This window comes from Panthera onca, chromosome C2 (assembly GCF_046562875.1).
Source record: "Panthera onca isolate mPanOnc1 chromosome C2, mPanOnc1 haplotype 2, whole genome shotgun sequence".
Classification (NCBI taxonomy): domain Eukaryota; kingdom Metazoa; phylum Chordata; class Mammalia; order Carnivora; family Felidae; genus Panthera; species Panthera onca.
The window spans coordinates 61,689,693-61,706,373 of record NC_138347.1 but is presented as its reverse complement, the minus strand read 5'-3'; the positions used below and the strand labels follow the sequence as shown (position 1 = coordinate 61,706,373).

Here is a 16,681-nt window from a genome sequence, read left to right as displayed (position 1 = left end):
TTACCCATTTCCTCACTGGATTATTATTATTATTTGTGGGGTTTTTTTTGGTGTTGAGTTTGATAAGTTCTTTATGGATTTTGGATTCTAGCTCTTTATCTGATATGTCATTTGCAAATATCTTCTCCCATTCTGCCGGTTGCCTTTTAGTTTTGTTGATTGTTTCCTTCACTGTGCAGAAATTTTTATCTTGATGAGATGAGGTCCTAATAGTTCATTTTTTCTTTTGTTTCCCTTGCCTCCGGAGACATGTCTAGTAAGAAGTTGCTATGGCTGAGGTCAAAGGGGTTGTTGCCTGTTTTTTCCTGTAGGATTTTAATGGTTTCCTGTCTTACATTTAGGTCTTTCATCCATTTTGAGTTTATTTTTGTTTATGGTGTAAGAAAGTGGCCCAGGTTCATTTTTCTGCATGTTTCAGGCATTACTTCTTAACTGGTGTCCCTGTTGGCAATCACACCAGAGCCTCTCAATGACTTCCCACTCCCAGTGTTTGAAGGGTTTCTGAAACACACACACACACACACACACACACACACTTGAGGACAACAGTTTTATGGTTTTAACCACTCCTCCCCTCATAATATGCAGAATAATGTCTCAATTCTTCAGCATGATGACAAAAGCCCCCTTGATTTGGCCTTTTGCTTTCTCACCAGTGTCTCCTTCCCATACATGTATTTTTTTTTTTTTTACTTATCTGCATCATTTGTATTGTATATCTTCATACTTCTTTAGCTTGTGTAACCCCTGCTGGTTGCACCCTCTCCAACATTTTATAATTGAGAAATTCTTACTAAATCCTTCAAAATCGGGCTGAGCCACCAATAACTTTTTCCTGACTCTAATCTCTCCTCACTCCCAGCAGAGATGAGGTATTCACTCCTTTATGCATAATTATGCTTACTTATGCATATATATATATATATATATATATATATATATATATACTTCTTTGATAATTATAACACTTATCACGATGTTTTGAAACAATAACTTTTTATCTATATCTAAAACTTCCTGAGATGGTGGGTTTTCCCTCATTATTTATCTCTATATCCTTACCAGTTAGCATACTCCTTAGCACATCTCAGGAATTCAACCAATGTTTAATAAATTAATGAATCAAATAGACAGTTAGTGTATTAGTTGATCAGTTGATCAAACAGCAGCCCCCAGGTCTCAGATTACAGTGTCATGAAGATAGGGATCCCTGGACACACTTAGCCTACTCAGTGCTCCACTAGAAACTTTTTTTTTTTTAATGTTTATTTATTTTTGACAGAGAGAGAGACAGAGCATGAGCAGGGGAGGGGCAGAGAGAGAGGGAGACACAGAATCGAAAGCAGGCTCCAGGCTCTGAGCTGCCAGCACAGAGCCCAATGCGGGGCTCGAACTCACAGACTGCGAGATCATGACCTGAGCCGAAGTCGGACGCTCAACCGACTGAGCCACCCAGGTGCCCCTAGAAACTTTAATTGGAAGGAATCCTCAGGGCAGTGCTTTTAAGAGTACCTGGATACCCAAATAAATACCATGTCGTAATAATACTTTCTCTGGTTTTTAGATTATCTCCTAAATTAGCTTGCAGGCTAAAAGACTTAAATATAAATCTGATTGCTGCAACATGATTAGAATTCTGCTCTTTGGCTTTACATGTAAAAATGTTTGTTTGAAATATAAGAGTGTGCCTGACTTATAGTTACATATTTTTGATATATTGGTGGATTTCTTCTTTTTTTAATGTTTATTTATTTTTGAAAGGGAAAGAGAGAGAGAGTGAGTGGGGGAGGGGTAGAGAGATCGGAAGTCAGAGGATCCAAAGCAGGCTCTGCACTGACAGCAGAGAGCCCAATGCGAGGCTCAAACTCATACACTGTGCCAAAGTCAGATGCTTAACTGACTGATCCACCCAGGCACCCCAGTGGGTTCCTTCTAATGGGGCATCCTAGCTACTGGATGTCTGATCATACTCAGTAGGAATGTGCTGCTTGCTACATAAATAAGCAGAGTCCCACCTTGGCTATCTCACTGGAGCAGAGGTATACCCCTAGTCCACAAAGCCACCATAGTATCTGCTGGAACTCATTCAGAAATGTATTCTTCCTCCTGTGGTTGGACAAGGAAGGTCATGGTTTCTGTGGGGAGCTTCAGGCTGCCATGGCAACTCCGTCTTTTCTCCACTTTCTATTTATGCTATTTTACCAGGAGATGTGGAAAGCTGTAATCTTTTCTCATTCCCTCTCCCCCTACATCCTTTTTCTTCTCCACTGGGTCTAAGATGGACAGAGGTTAGCATTAAATCCTGCTTATGATTTTCTATACCTTGTGAGACTTTGTGCAAGTCCTACTGATAGAGACAAAAAACACCTGGATTCTACTTCTTTCTTCAGAACGACATTGTTAACTCTTAATCAAAACAACATACTGTCCTAGCCAGAGCTCCTATATTCTCTGAAAAATCAAAATGCAGAGTGGGAGGAAAGGGAGTCAAAGTAAGTTAGTAAGAAACTAACTGGGCAAAAACCAGATACAAAGAAAAGCTGAAGGTATGCATAATCCATTTCAATTCAGAATTGCTAGAGTTGTAGAAGATCCTAGAGTAGAACTTCCTAAACATGTCTGAACATTAGAACACATGCCAGGAGCTTTTAGAGACATAGACGGCCCACCACAGATTGCATTAGAACCAAACAGGGATGACTCTGTGTGGTTAACACCAGGAAACCCAGAGCAGAACATGAAAATAAGAAGCCTGAAATAAAATTCTATGAGGGATAAAAACCAAATCAAGGACTTTTTACAGGAGCAAAAGGTTGGTAAGAAAGGCTAAAGTGGGATATCAGGACAGAGAAAAAAGGAATGGATGGTTGCATCAATACAGTAAAATCAAGGTCTAAGAAGCCACAAGTAAAATAAAAGATGCAGCCCCTAAGTTAGGTTTTGATATAAATATTGGTGGGGCGCCTGGGTGGCTCAGTCGGTTAAGCGTCCAAGTTCGGTTCAGGTCACGATCTCGCAGCTCATGAGTTCAAGCCCTGTGCTGATGGCTCAGAGCCTGGAACCTGCTTCGGATTCTGTGTCCCCGTCTCTCTCTGCTCCTCCCCAGCTCACTCTGTCTCTCTCTCTCAAAAATAAACATTAAAAAAATTTTTTTAAGGATATAAATAGTGGTATTGTACATACCCCCTTCCTCAGTCCTTAGGCTTGGTTGCCCCTCTCTTTTGGATTGGTTGCCTTTCTCTGCTTCTGTGGAGTTTTTAATTGTATTCTACCATTTACTACTTTTTGAACTATAATTTGCCTGTTTACATGTTTAAGCCCCAAAAGCCTAATACTTCCTTACAAAGAATTGGTGCTCAAAAAAATTTTTTTTAATGAGGTACTCAAGAATCAATGCTTATAGTGTATAGTTGATAGTGTAGTCAGGGCTTGGCAGTTAAAAACATTCACTGAGAAGGACAAATTCCCAACCCTATTCTTGATAGGTAGAGATGAGATACCTGCATACATTCTTTTTTTTTTTTAATGTTTATTTATTTTTGAGAGAGACAGAGACAGAATGCAAGTGGGTTGGGGCAGAGAGAGAGGGGGGCACAGAATCTGAAGCAGGCTCCAGGCTCCGAGCTGTCAGCACAGAGCCTGACGCGGGGCTCGAGCTCAGGAGCTGTGAGATCATGACCTGAGCCAAAGTCAGATGCTCAACCAACTGCGCCACCCAGGCGCCCCCCTCCATACATTCTTAATAAAACTAACGCATCCACTTCTGGGAGATAGCTACTAAATTTGGATTGCTGTTTTGGAGGCCTGAAGTCAATGCTGGCTTTCCTCCATTCTGTTGAGCAGCTCAGTAGTATAAATGGGTTGATAAATTCTATAGCAAAATGTATAATTCTTTCCCCAGTTTTCATTTCATTCAATCATTCAATAGACCTTTTATAAAAGTGAGGAAGGAGTGCCTGGGTGGCTCTGTCAGTTGAGCATCTGACTTCAGCTCAGGTCATGATCTCGAGCCCTGCATTGGGCTCTGTGTTAACAGCTCAGATCCTGGAGCCTGCTTCAGATTCTGTGTCTCCCTCTCTCTCTCTGCCCCTCCCCCACTCACACTCTGTCTCTGTTTCCCTCTCAAAAAATAAATAATAAACATTAAAAAAAAAAGAAAAAAGTGAGGAACTACACTAAATATTTGGGGATACAATGATAATTGTGTTTGTGTGTGTTGTGGTTGTATTGATTTAATACCATTTTAAAAGGAAGTGGTATCTTATGTAATACATGTAAACATGGATACTTATAGGTACTAATTCATGATAAATTATATATCATAATTTAAATTTTAATTCTATAGAAGGTGGTATATGTTACGAACTATGAAGGGTCCAAGATTTTGCTCAACTTGTAAGCTAAAAAATTACCTGCTATAGTTTTATGGATACTGGCAGAAGACATGGGACTTCTGGGTGAGAGACAAAAGATTTTATTACTTATAGCACATCAGGTAGCATGGGATTCTTGTTTGTGCCAGTTCCCCATGTCCTCTAAGACCTCCAAGGGTAACACAGGTATGCATAGAAGAATGCTGTGAAGTGGCACAGTTGGGCTTTGTTTGTTTGTTTGTTTTTGTCACAGCTGAGGAAGCCTGAGCTTAGGAGACTCCAGTCTTTTATAGTGGTCTGCAAGCAAACCCATCCAACATTTACCCTGGAGGAAGACATTATCTTTACAAACCTGCCCTCTTCTCTGGACCAAGATATTATCTCGATTTTCCAAGGCTGTTTGCTATATACATCCTCGAAAAGATCATCTAGAACAGAATCTTGTCAGTCACAAAATATGCAGAACCACAAAAGATTCATGCAGGAGCGTCTCCTAATGTACAGGTTAGTATTAAGATGGATATATAATGAGGAGAGAGATAAAAAGGAGGAGTAAATTGACAAAAGCAGATACCAAAAGGCAAAGCTAGCAAAGCTAGGATAAGAAATCTTAGGTCTAATTAAGAGCAGGAGCTGGAGAAAAGCATGTAGAAAGGTTGACATATGCTTGAATCATGGAGACAGAATAACTCAAAAGACTCGAGTGAGAAATAGAGAATCTCAGAAGCTTCTTAGGGAATATAGAGGTCATCGGAAAGAGCATCTTCAGGTTGCAGTGCCAGCTTGAAAGAACCTTGTTTCTTCCAAAATCATGTTGCTAAGAAACAGTACCTAGCAAACCTGGGAGTAAAATACGAGGAAAGATAAAAAAGAAAAGCCAAGTTATCTCTGTAGCTATTACAAAGACACACACTAAAGCTACTTTACTCTACTTGTAATGTATTGACTTACAGTAGAAGGGAGTGGTAGATGTTCACCACTGTCCAGCTTTTTGGAGAAGGCTCAAGTTGGTTCCTTTTAATCCTACCCATTTTGAGGACCTGGCATCTTTCCCCTCTACCTCATCATAGCTCCTCCATTTCAGGGGCTAATGAGTGTCCTAGGTTATTGAAAGGGAAAAAGGATAGGTATATAAGGGTAATTACTTACAGCTGTAACAAACAAAAACCCTACAGGGGTTTATCCCAATAAATTTCATCTCTCATTCACAAAATCCATACCTAATGTTCCTAAACATGTGGTATATTAATCAGCTTTCCTGATTAATCCACAAACAACCCCAAAATCTTAGTGGCTTATAACAGACCACATTCTATATATTGGTGGCTGCAGGTTGGCTGCAGATTCTGTGTCTCTGTTTGAATCCATTTGGCTCTGCTCCATGTGTCTTTTTATTCCTGGACCCAGGCTAAAGAAGAAATATCTGTGTGGGATGTACCATTTTCATGGCAGGAGGCAGAAGCAGAAAAAAAAGAAAGCTGGCAGAATTTCACAGTGCTTCCTAACGCTTCTGGAATGTGGTAGTATATATCATGAGTGCTCACGTTTCTTTACCCCAAGTAATCACACAGCTGAGCTTAACAATAGGTAGAATTCTTACAGGGAAGGGAATATGTTTGTGAACAATAATATAACTAATGATGAGTAGTTTTCTTGGGAAATTGTTCTCCAAACTCTCACTCAAAGGTCTTGCTTCCACATTGAGGTAGCACCATTGTTTAGGGTGTCTCTGAGATGGAGAAAAGTAGCTGGCAGGAAACCTGCTAGAAAGCAATACTCAAGAGGTGTATGTATGGGGGAAGAGGTTTTAAAACCAAAAAAAAGTTAAAAAAAAAAAAGATATCCAGGGAGGGAATAGGTACAGGTCAAAGGCATGGCTTAGCAGTTGCTGACTGTGACCATGGTGCCCTGTGGGCATTCAGGACCCTCAAAGAAATCTTCCTGAAAATAAGACAGGGAAGAGTTACCAACAATTTGTTTTTCTGTTCCTAGCAGTTGACTGTCTGCCGAGGCAAGGATGAGTAGACAGAATCCCTTTCCCTCTGTCCCAGAATCCAGCAGGGAACAATTTGGCTGGCTGAAGTCCAGCATTTTGGTTCCCTCAACTACTTGGGCAGGTACACAGATTTCTTTCACTCTGTAATTATGCGTAGTTCTTAAGTGAACTTTTACTTTTGTATTTACTACATTTCCTGAGTGCCACAAGGGAAGCAGAAAAGTAAGGAAATGTAGTAAGGGAATTAGCAATGGGATCATCTTTGTTGAAGAAAAAAACTTCCTTTTGATCTTTGGGTAGAGACAACAGAAAATTCAGACAGAGCAAGCAATGAACAGAAGGCACATGGGGAAACCGTCAGACTTTAGAGATTATTCTTGCTCTTGCCTGGAGTACTACTTTCTAACTCATCACTCAGGTAAGTAAGAGGGCTGTGTAGTTAGATTAAGATTCAAATATGCAACAGGACATTGAGGAAATTCTTTGCTCACCAGCATCCCTGTTGTATGTGTCCCCTAGTCCCTATCAAACTTCTCAACTCCCATGACTACAATTCAGATATACAGAGATTCATTATTTTTCTATTTGTTTAATAACCTCACTTCAACATCCAGATTTAAATTGAAAGCCCACAGCTATTTAAATTGCCCCATTATTCTAGTTAAATCCCAGAGCTTTCAGGAACTATGGGGAAGGCTGCATACATTTGGACCTGGCACGTTAGTGGAAATTACATGAATGTATCAATGGGAGAAAGAATGCCACAATGACTAAAAGCATTGCTCATCATGTCCCTTCAATTCTTTGTACTTTTTCTCCAAAAAAATTGCTCTGTGGATTCCTTGGCTATTTAAATATCATGGCTATTCTAGCCACAAGTGAGTTTTGACGTTCTGAATGAACAGTTTGCTTGCATACCCACAATGGGAAGGAGAGGTGAAGAAGATTCTCCTGAAAGTGACAGTACATGGAAGACATCATTTGTGTGACTGTTTGAATCATTTTTGCAAAATGTTTGGAGGCAGTAGCTGTATCTCTACCTCAAGGGATAAACTTCCAAACATCAGTGGATTCATAGAATGCCATATAAAATCCAAATGGCTCAGAAGGAATGAATGTTGTGTTTGGTAGGCTACCTTATAAGTAGATCATATAAGGGATGCCTGGATGGCTCAGATGGTTAAGTGTCCGACTCTTGAGCTTGGCTCAGGTCATGATCTTGTGGTTCATGAGTTCCATCCCCACATCAGGCTCTGTGTTGATGGTGCAGAGCCTGCTCGGGATTCTCTCTCCCTCTCTCTCTGCCCTTCCTCAGCTTGTGTGCATGCGTGCTCTCTCTCTCTCTAAACAATAAATAAAGAGGTGCCTGGGTGGCTTAATTGGTTAAATGTCCAACTTTAGCTTAGGTCATGATCTCAGGGTTTGTGGTTTCAAGCCTCGCAATGGGCTTTCTGCTGTCAGCTTGCAGCCTGGGGCCTGCTTTGAATTCTGTGTCTCCCTCTCTGTTCCTCCCCCACTCACAATCTGTCTCTCTCTCTCTCAAAAATATATAAACATTAAATATATATATGTGTGTGTGTGTGTGTGTGTGTATGTATATATATACATACACACACACACACACACACACACACACACACACACACATACAAACATGAAAAAAATAAAAAGATGAGATCATATAATGACCCAGACCCTATCTGTGTTGGGGCACCTCCCTCCTCTACAGGCTCAGATGCTGCTCCACATGGGCTATGAGTGAGGAAAGACCCAATAGTGGATTATGATCTGGGTCTGGAAAATGGCATCAACCTTTTCTGCCCATATTCCTTCGGCGAGAACTCAGCACAAAACCCCATCTACCTGGAGGTGGGAGAAATTTGGGTAATGTAATCCAGCTGAATGCTTAGAAAGAGCATGACAGTAATTTAGTGAACAAACAGTGTTTGTAACTTGCTAATCCTAAAATTAAGAATGCAGTCAAATCATCCATATTTTGGGTCTCAGTATTCACAAACTATTGCCAAATACGTTCTTTCCCTCTGTCTTTCTGGGTGATGCTATGGCTCAAGAATCTTCTGCAGCGTGTAGAAACCCTGAGGGACAGGCCTCCTTCCCACCCCCACCCCTCCTCTCCCCACCTTCCACCCCATGTGGCAAAGATATTGCTGGTGGCAGTGAAGCGGTGCTAAGGGTGGGTGGGGGTAAGTAGCTGTTATAAAATACTGCTTGGGACACTGAATTTTTAGCATTACCACTGTCCACTTTTCCAGCTTCTTCCACATCCACAGTATTCTAGAGTTAATTTCTTCCTGTTTTCTTAGTCTATGACCTGAGCTTATTTTAAACATTAGTGCCCACCCTCAAGGTTTCCTGCCACTCATCCTATGGTCAGGACTGCATGCCGACTGAGGATATGAAACAGACTTAAAAATAGTACTTCTGTCCCCACCCATAAATTTCAAAAGAATAGGTATAGGGATATTCTTATGTGAGATAAAATTGGTACCTATCCCCTGCCCTCAGCTTCCCCTTCATTGCTAATTGCTTCCTTCCTCCCACTGTTTTCCAGACTATCTGAATTGTATCAGTCCAAGGCATATGGGAAAGTGGGTACCACCGGATGGTTATTGTCAGTTAGGAAATAGCTACTATCCAAACACTGTTTGCTAATGATCATATTTAATGTGATAAAGTGGATGTGAATATTAAGTTTGAACCATTTCGGCACCATCTCAGCTTAAAAAAAAAAAAACAGACATGAGAAATGACAGCTTTGCATAAACCTCTTTCTTTCTATTTTCTGTAATTCTGACATATTCACATTTTGCTAAATAAGAGTGAACACCGCCATCCACCCACTCACCAGGCGTTCACTTTATATATAGCTACAGATATTCAATGCAAAACAAAGTGAAAAAGGATTCATGGAACATAGATTTGTGGTGGGGTTTTGAGCAGAGCAGGGACTAAAATTTTTATATTTAATTTTCAGTCCTGGTCTTGGTTTAAAAATATGTTCTTGCTTAAGGTCCTACAGAGCCTTGTCCTTCGACTTCTTGTTTATTCATTCACTCACTCATGCATTCAATATTTTTTATGTATTCTCTGAATACCTGGGACTAGGCTAGGTTACAGAGAACACAGAGTGGAATGATAGATTTGTTGCATAAGGAGCTTAAAGTCTCATGGCTCCTATTACAAAAGTACATAATAATAAATGTTATGCCTGGGGAGGGGGAAAGTGAAAAAAGGCTCCATAGCCCTGGTGTGTTCTTGAAAGGTAAGGTATTATCCAGACAGAAGACTTTACCTTATGTACCTTGATACTGAGTGCTCACCATGGGCTAGCACCGACTGGGGAACCATGAATGTGTTGGGAGCTAAGGCTACAGAAATTATTAGGGTTTGGATTTAGAAGGTCTTCTATCCCATGCATAGATTTTGGCCTTTTCCTTCCCCTTCCCCTTCCTCCTCCTCCTCCTCCTCCTCTACTTTGTGAGTAGAGTCACAAGATCTGTCTCTTGTGAGAGAGTCACAAGATCAGTCTCTCAGAACTACTTTCTTATTCATCACCATGGTGGGGAACACAAAAGGATTACATGTTTTCAGAGGTTATGCCACTATTTGGCAACACTTTTATTATTTATTCACTCTTGGGTCCTTAACTTCATATATGAGCTATTTCTGGGACTTTTTCAAATGTTCAGGGTCATTCAGATATATTTGTGTTCTCACCCTGAACACATTCCACATTTCAGTCATGGTGAGAGAAAACATTACTCTTGGCTTATACTTTCACTCTCCATTTCTTTCCACTCCCTGGATCTTGGGAAGTCCCTGAAATCAAAGTTCATGGAGCTTAATTTGAGGGTTCTGAGAGGTTCAGCCCCTAAAAGGAGGTAAGGTTTCATAGCATATGCTTTGTATTTTATGTAGGTATCAAAGCTCAGAATGTGAACAGGAAAAATGTGGAAGGTCCTCAAGTATGTGTTCTTCTAAGAGGGTGGGCCTTGTATTTAAACAGGTTACATTTGGTTCCAGTTCACAGTGAGATTCTCTGCCTACTTTCTGGTTCTGGCCACAACTTACTGACTCCAACCACTGACCACCCACAACTCTCATTTCAAAAACTTCTGGCCTAACAGTTACCTAATTCTGGCCTTAGCAAGGTTATTCTTCGGAATACATATTTTCCATGGAACGATTTAAATACAACCATTTCTTGTGAACCCACCAAGAAAGGCTACTCCCTTTCTCCCAGCCCTGCCACTTCTACTCAGAAACCCAGGTAGTCCTGGGACACATGTAAGCTCCAAAGACAGCCTCACGTGGTCCTCTTTCAAAGTTGTCCAGAGAAGGCTCATACTCTGCCCCTACGCCCATGCTTCCCCCAGAGATGTGCCTTCCTTATTATAGTCTCATGTGGATCTTCTGGACCATGCTAGCGAGAATAGGCTGAGCAAGTCCCTTCTGGGTGGGATACTGGGATCTGCTCTCCCCAGCAGTTGGCTCCCAGGAAGCCCAGCAAGTGTTTGGGAGTCTCAGCAAGTGTTGTGGTTTTCCTCTACACCAGCTCTTGTGGATGGATGGGTGGGGCAACATTTTTGCAGGAACTGGCCACACATCCCCCACCCCCCACCCCCGACCAGTGTTTATCAGAGTTGGGGAGAGTATTCCATTTTTAGCAGGCTGAATTAAAATGTGGTTCACTGAGAAACACCAGTCCACGGTGATCTCAAGTGTATCTAATGAACGCCTCCTATGTTTAAAGCTCCTTAACTAGTGTTCTCTGAACCAGGCCTCTAGTGTCAGGGTGTATGCAGAACCCCTCTCACTAACTTCAGAGACATTCAGGAGAGTGACACCTCGAGAATTTCTATACTACTTACTAGAAAACACAAATACACACACACACACAAATCTCCCAGCTCCCCAGTTTTCTTCTTGCCCAAAGACTTGTTCAACAATGTTTAGGTATTAAGTACAAAGATTGAAGTGTTAGTCAGTTTGGGGATATGGATAAGCTCAACGTAGGGTCAGGATGGGAGCCTCTGAACCATCCCATTTGCCTCCAACATTTCCTGCACTCATGAATCTGATGTTTTTGAAGGATCATAGTAGTATTCCCTGTTTAAGGTTTACATGCTTCCTTGCTAGCACTAGAAAATCACTCTCCACCCCCAAACCTCTACTTTCTTTCTTTTTTTTATTAATTTTTTTAATATTTATTTAATTTTGAGAGACAGAGAGATAGAGTGCAAGCAGGGACAGAGTAGAGAGAGGGAGACACAGAATCTGAAGCTCTGATATGTCAGTGCAGAGCCCGACACAGGGCTTGAACTCACGGACCACGAGATCATGACCTGGGATGAAGTCGGAAGCTTAACCAACTGAGCCACCCAGGTGCCCCTCCAAACCTCTACTTTCAATAATTATTTGCTTCAGAAACAAGAGGAAAACTTTTCTGAAGAGAAGTGGATGAATGTTATTTCTAATTGCCAATAGGACCTTTTTTTTTTTTTTAAAGAAAGATGGATCAAAAATAACGAGAGAGAGAAAAAAGTTGGATCAAGAAGGATGGATTTGTGAATCATGTTTCATGGCTCCCTTGGGGAAACCAATGAGGGTCAACATCAGACTGGAGCATCTTAAAAAAAATCACATCAGAATCACTACCCTTCTGGTGTTTTAGCCACGAAAAATTTACATCTTCAGTGCTTTGAATGCAGCTCTTCTGATGCTTTCTACCTTCAAGTCTTAATCATGGATTATAGGTTACTCTGCCATCCCAGGCACTTAGGAAGAGTTTCTTTCTAACCTCCTGAACCACTCTGTTGGTGATAGAGTGCCATCTAGAATTAAGTAAAAGTGATGTGGGGAAAAAATGCTTGGGTCTAGTCTGTGTGTGCCATTATGCCTGTGATGAAACCTAAGCTGCAGCCAGACTCACATGTTAACACCATCAGAAATGGTGCCACCTGTAATGACAACATCCTCCCCTTCCTGACCCAGCTCAGACTACTCACAGCCCCATGCTAAAAGCTCCTGGCAACCCCCATGACTGGTGTCCCATGGGCTGCCCTTGGAGTTACAGCTGTCCTGGAAAATTGCAAAAAGTCCTTGGTGCAAATGAAGAGTTGGGTCTACTCTTTTAAAGACCAGACAATCAAGGGGTTCAGGTCCCAGGTGTAGGCAACTTGAAAGTCTCTCTCACAGGAAGATAGCAACTAACTGGAAAGAATTCTGACTCATGTTTCCTGGGCCCTTCCATATTGCCCTTCTAGCAATCAATAACCTCAAGTCTCTATTATTCCTTGATACCAATATTTTTCCTTTTGTCTCAACAAATGATTAATCAACACCCACTATATAGCAGGTCAATCATTCTCAAAGTTTAGCTTGCACCAGAATTGCCTGAAAGGCTTTTACATTTTGCCAATGTCCCATAGCCAGAATTTCTAATTCAAATTTGGGGTAGGACCCAAGTTGTGCTTCTCAGTATCTCCCAGATGATAATTATGCTACCAGTCCAGGGACTACACCTCGAGAATTTCTATACTACTTACTAGAAAACACAAATACACACACACACACAAATCTCTATTCCCCTGAAAATTATATTATTTTCTCTTCTGTCACAAAAGCAACTTGAATGGCCATTAAAACTAGAGTTCAGTAGTTCAAACCATTAGCATGAGGAAAGCTGGCTTCTTCTTCCTCAGTGCAAGATGGACTGTATCTTCAGAAAAACATAATTGCTTGATCTCCATTCCCTGGAAGATGAAATAATCTCACCTCTCCCACAGAATGGGTCAAGTCACTCTTTATAATGATTATAAAGAATGTGACAAAACAATTTTAATCATCATTTTACAACAGATAAATGTTCATTTCCTTCCACAAGACTTTTAGGAAGAATTCTTTTGTGAAGAATGGATTGGAAGAAGCAGTCTTGGATGGAGGTAGGAAAAACAGAGGAAAATGGCAGTAAGCTTGGCCAATAAAAGATCAAATTCTGAGTCAATACAAGAGTAATGGAGGTAGGTAATGGGGTGGCACATGAGAGAGGTTATAGAAGTAGAAGTAACTGCACTTAAACACTCTTCTGCAGTGTGAAGTGAAAGTCAGGGTGATGTCAGGAGTGATTCCTAGATTTTTGTCTTGGAAGTCATTCCCTAATTACCGAAATTAGTAAAATTGGAAAGAAAACAAGATTAGGTTAAAGAAAATTAGCTCAATTTTGAGGTTCCTTAGGCCACCCAAAGGGCAAAGTTCTATCAGCTTTATCTAAAGTAGCAGAGTTTAGGGTGAGTTCTAGGCTACAGATGAACATTTATGAGCTACAGCTTATATATAGCAATACCACAATATGGCAGTGGAGGAGACACTCTAGATAACAAAGCACAAGTTATAACACATCAACACTAAATGAGCAGACAAAAGAAAAGAAACCCTCAGAGAAGACTGAAAAAGTTTACCAAAGAAGGAGAACAATATTTCAGATGTCACAGGAGCAGTGATTTTAAGAGAGAAGTGTACTTTACACCAACTGCCATAGATAAGCCTAACAGGTTGAAGATCAAGAAGAGTTTATTTGATTGGGCAGATAGGTCATCAAACAGCATTGCTAAAGACATTTAATTTCAGTAGGATGACAGTGAGAGGAACCGAGATAGGAAGAAAGGAAAGTGTATAATATTCTTTGGAGTAGCTTGGCTGTGAAGTGAAGAAATGGAGGTTGTAATTTTTAGAGGGAAGGGTTTTTTTTTTTTTTATGGGAGGCTGTAACATCTATAAATCAAAGGAAAGAATCCGGGTGAAGAAGATGAAAAGGTTCAAACACAGGCGAGGAAAAAGAGAGAGACGGAGAGAATGAGAATGGCCAAGAACAAAAACAAACATGTAAATTCTCTTTGAGCAGGAGGAATGTCTCTTCCTTGATACTGGAAGGTATCAAGGTAAGGCTGAGTACACTAACTGATCTATGTGTAGAAAGGCAAGGAAGTCTGCAATGGATAACCTCTAATATTTTAATGAAGTAGGAGGCAAAGTTGCTTGCTGAGATAGAAAAGAGTCTCAACAGATAGACTGCAAAGAGAGAACCTTGGAGAAATCACTGTGGGAAATGGAAGGGTCCACCAGGGACACATGGAAAAAATTAGAGTTGTGCAGAGAACCTAAGTAGTGCACCAGACCATGAATTTGTAATGACACCATTTTTCTCAACAGCATTCAATAGTCCAAGTGAAGAGTGAAGAAGGAGGATTGAAGGATGACTCAGTGGGTGGTCTGCAGCATCAGAATGACAGCAGGGCTACAAAATCAAGAGCACTGGCAAAAACAAACAAAAACAAAAAGACCAACCTAAGTGCTGGACTATGGAATCTAGTATACTTATGGAAGTAGATGAAGCTATGAATGGAATGACAGACTCAGAGAAAAGACAGGGTTCAAAGTATTGGAAAGTGGCAAGTGAAGAACTTAAGAGATAGGAGAAATAATGTTCAGCAGCTGGTATACTTACTATTTTATATTTATATAACACTGTGATCTAAGTGTTGTTAAATATTAATTTATTGAAACTGTGTAACAATCCTATGAACCATTATTATGATTATGGCCCCAATTTATAAATGTAAAAATCTGAGTCAAAGAGAAATTTACTTGCCTGGGACCATACGGATACTGAGTGGTAGAGCTAGGATTTCAATGCAGGCAACTTGGCTATAGGAGTCGAACTGGTAATAGATACTTTATGCTGCCTCTCCTTGATGCTTTACATTTCATAGTTGCTCTGAGACAGTAGCTTTCAATCTAGACTATACCTTAGATTTAGCCAGTCTATACTCAAAACCAGAATCTCTAGGAGGGGGATACAGGGATCAATGTATTATAAAGCTCCCCAGGTGATTGCAATGTGCAGACAAGGGTGAGAACCACCAACCCTAGACCTAAATAAAGAAGCAGCATAACTTAATATGATAAAATATTACGGACAAATTAAAGTGGAGGAAACCAGAGTCAAAACACTAACAAGACAATGCTGCTACCTAGGTGGGATCTAGTAGAATTCAGAACCTCTAAGGACAATTAGATGGTATAAAGATTAAGAATGGATAGAAAGGCAAAAATCAAGAAGATAATCTCTCTAGAGAATAGTGATGAAAATTAATGCCTAACTTCTAACCCTTAGTAGAAGTGTTTACCTGCAGGCTCAACACTACATGAAACAACTGAATAATCACCATGTGAAAAGCAAAGTTCTTATGTGTGTGTCACAACTCAGAGGACAGATCTCTTCAATTTGGTACTAGGGTAAGACATAGCTGTCTGCTAGTTCCATTTGTGCAAACAAAAATGAAGCCTGCCAACCAAAAAAAAAAAAAAACTCACACAACTACCTGGAAAGCAAATACCCTTAGAAGAGATAAACCTAAATAATTGCATAAGAAACCCATGCCTGCTGACCTAATTCTTATGAATATTAAAAACTGACTACAGATGACCAAATTATTTGTTTCATTTCAATTAGGATAGTTAACAACTATAGAACACATTATTTTATATACCACAAAAGAAAAAAAAAGCACTACCAGTTAAACTCTGACATACTGTTAATTCTAAGATACATCTTGATTTCAAAGATATAAATATTTGAAGAAAAAAAAGAAAGAGCATCTTAGAATTGATTATGTTCAGAATTTGAGGAAAACTAGTAGCACACACACACACACAAAGAAGAATTGAAATAAATAAAACCACTGACTTCAAATAAGCAGGAATAGTTCAGAACTTGAAAATATTTTATTTAGTATGCTCAGAGAGATTTAACAGGATATTGATTTGATAAAATAAAAATAGGCTGCTATATAAAAATAAAGAAATCTGAGTATAAGAAAGAATTTTTGGAAAGTTAGAATATGATCAACAATTTAAAAAAATCAATACAAGGGCTATAATAAACACTTGAAGAAACGTCCCAGAATGTAAAGCAATATATAAAAGGATAGAAAATTTAATAGAAAAGTTGACAGGAAATCATTGTAGGGTACCCAACACATATCCAATGCATGTTTCCCAAAGAAGGAGCAGAGAAAATGGAAGGGAGGAATAAGTTTTAAAATAATTGATTACATTGTTTAGAACTGAAGAAGGACCCAAATCTTCAGATTTAGAGCTGATAGAACGACAAGCAGGGTGAATGAAAAATTCAAACTTCAAAGATAGAGGGAAAAAATTTCTAAAAGCTTTCAAGAATAAAAAGTGTGTGTGTGTGTGTGTGTGTGTTCCTAACAAAAGGATAATGAAC

At 39.9% G+C, this 16,681-nt stretch overlaps 1 protein-coding gene and 1 long non-coding RNA gene across 3 annotated transcripts in view; one reads left to right on the top strand and one right to left on the bottom strand.

Annotated features, from left to right (window-relative positions):
- LOC132684177 (uncharacterized) overlaps positions 1 to 16,681 on the bottom strand; it is a 406,296-nt gene that overhangs the window by 69,564 nt on the left and 320,051 nt on the right. The window lies entirely within an intron of this gene.
- LOC132684179 (uncharacterized) overlaps positions 1 to 16,681 on the top strand; it is a 46,299-nt gene that overhangs the window by 13,813 nt on the left and 15,805 nt on the right. The window contains exons 2-4 of the mRNA XM_081796547.1: positions 4,627 to 4,877; positions 5,781 to 5,893; positions 6,366 to 6,490. Coding sequence (XP_081652673.1) covers positions 4,627 to 4,877; positions 5,781 to 5,893; positions 6,366 to 6,394 — 393 coding nt within the window. The 3' untranslated portion in view covers positions 6,395 to 6,490. The remainder of the gene's footprint in view (positions 1 to 4,626; positions 4,878 to 5,780; positions 5,894 to 6,365; positions 6,491 to 16,681) is intronic.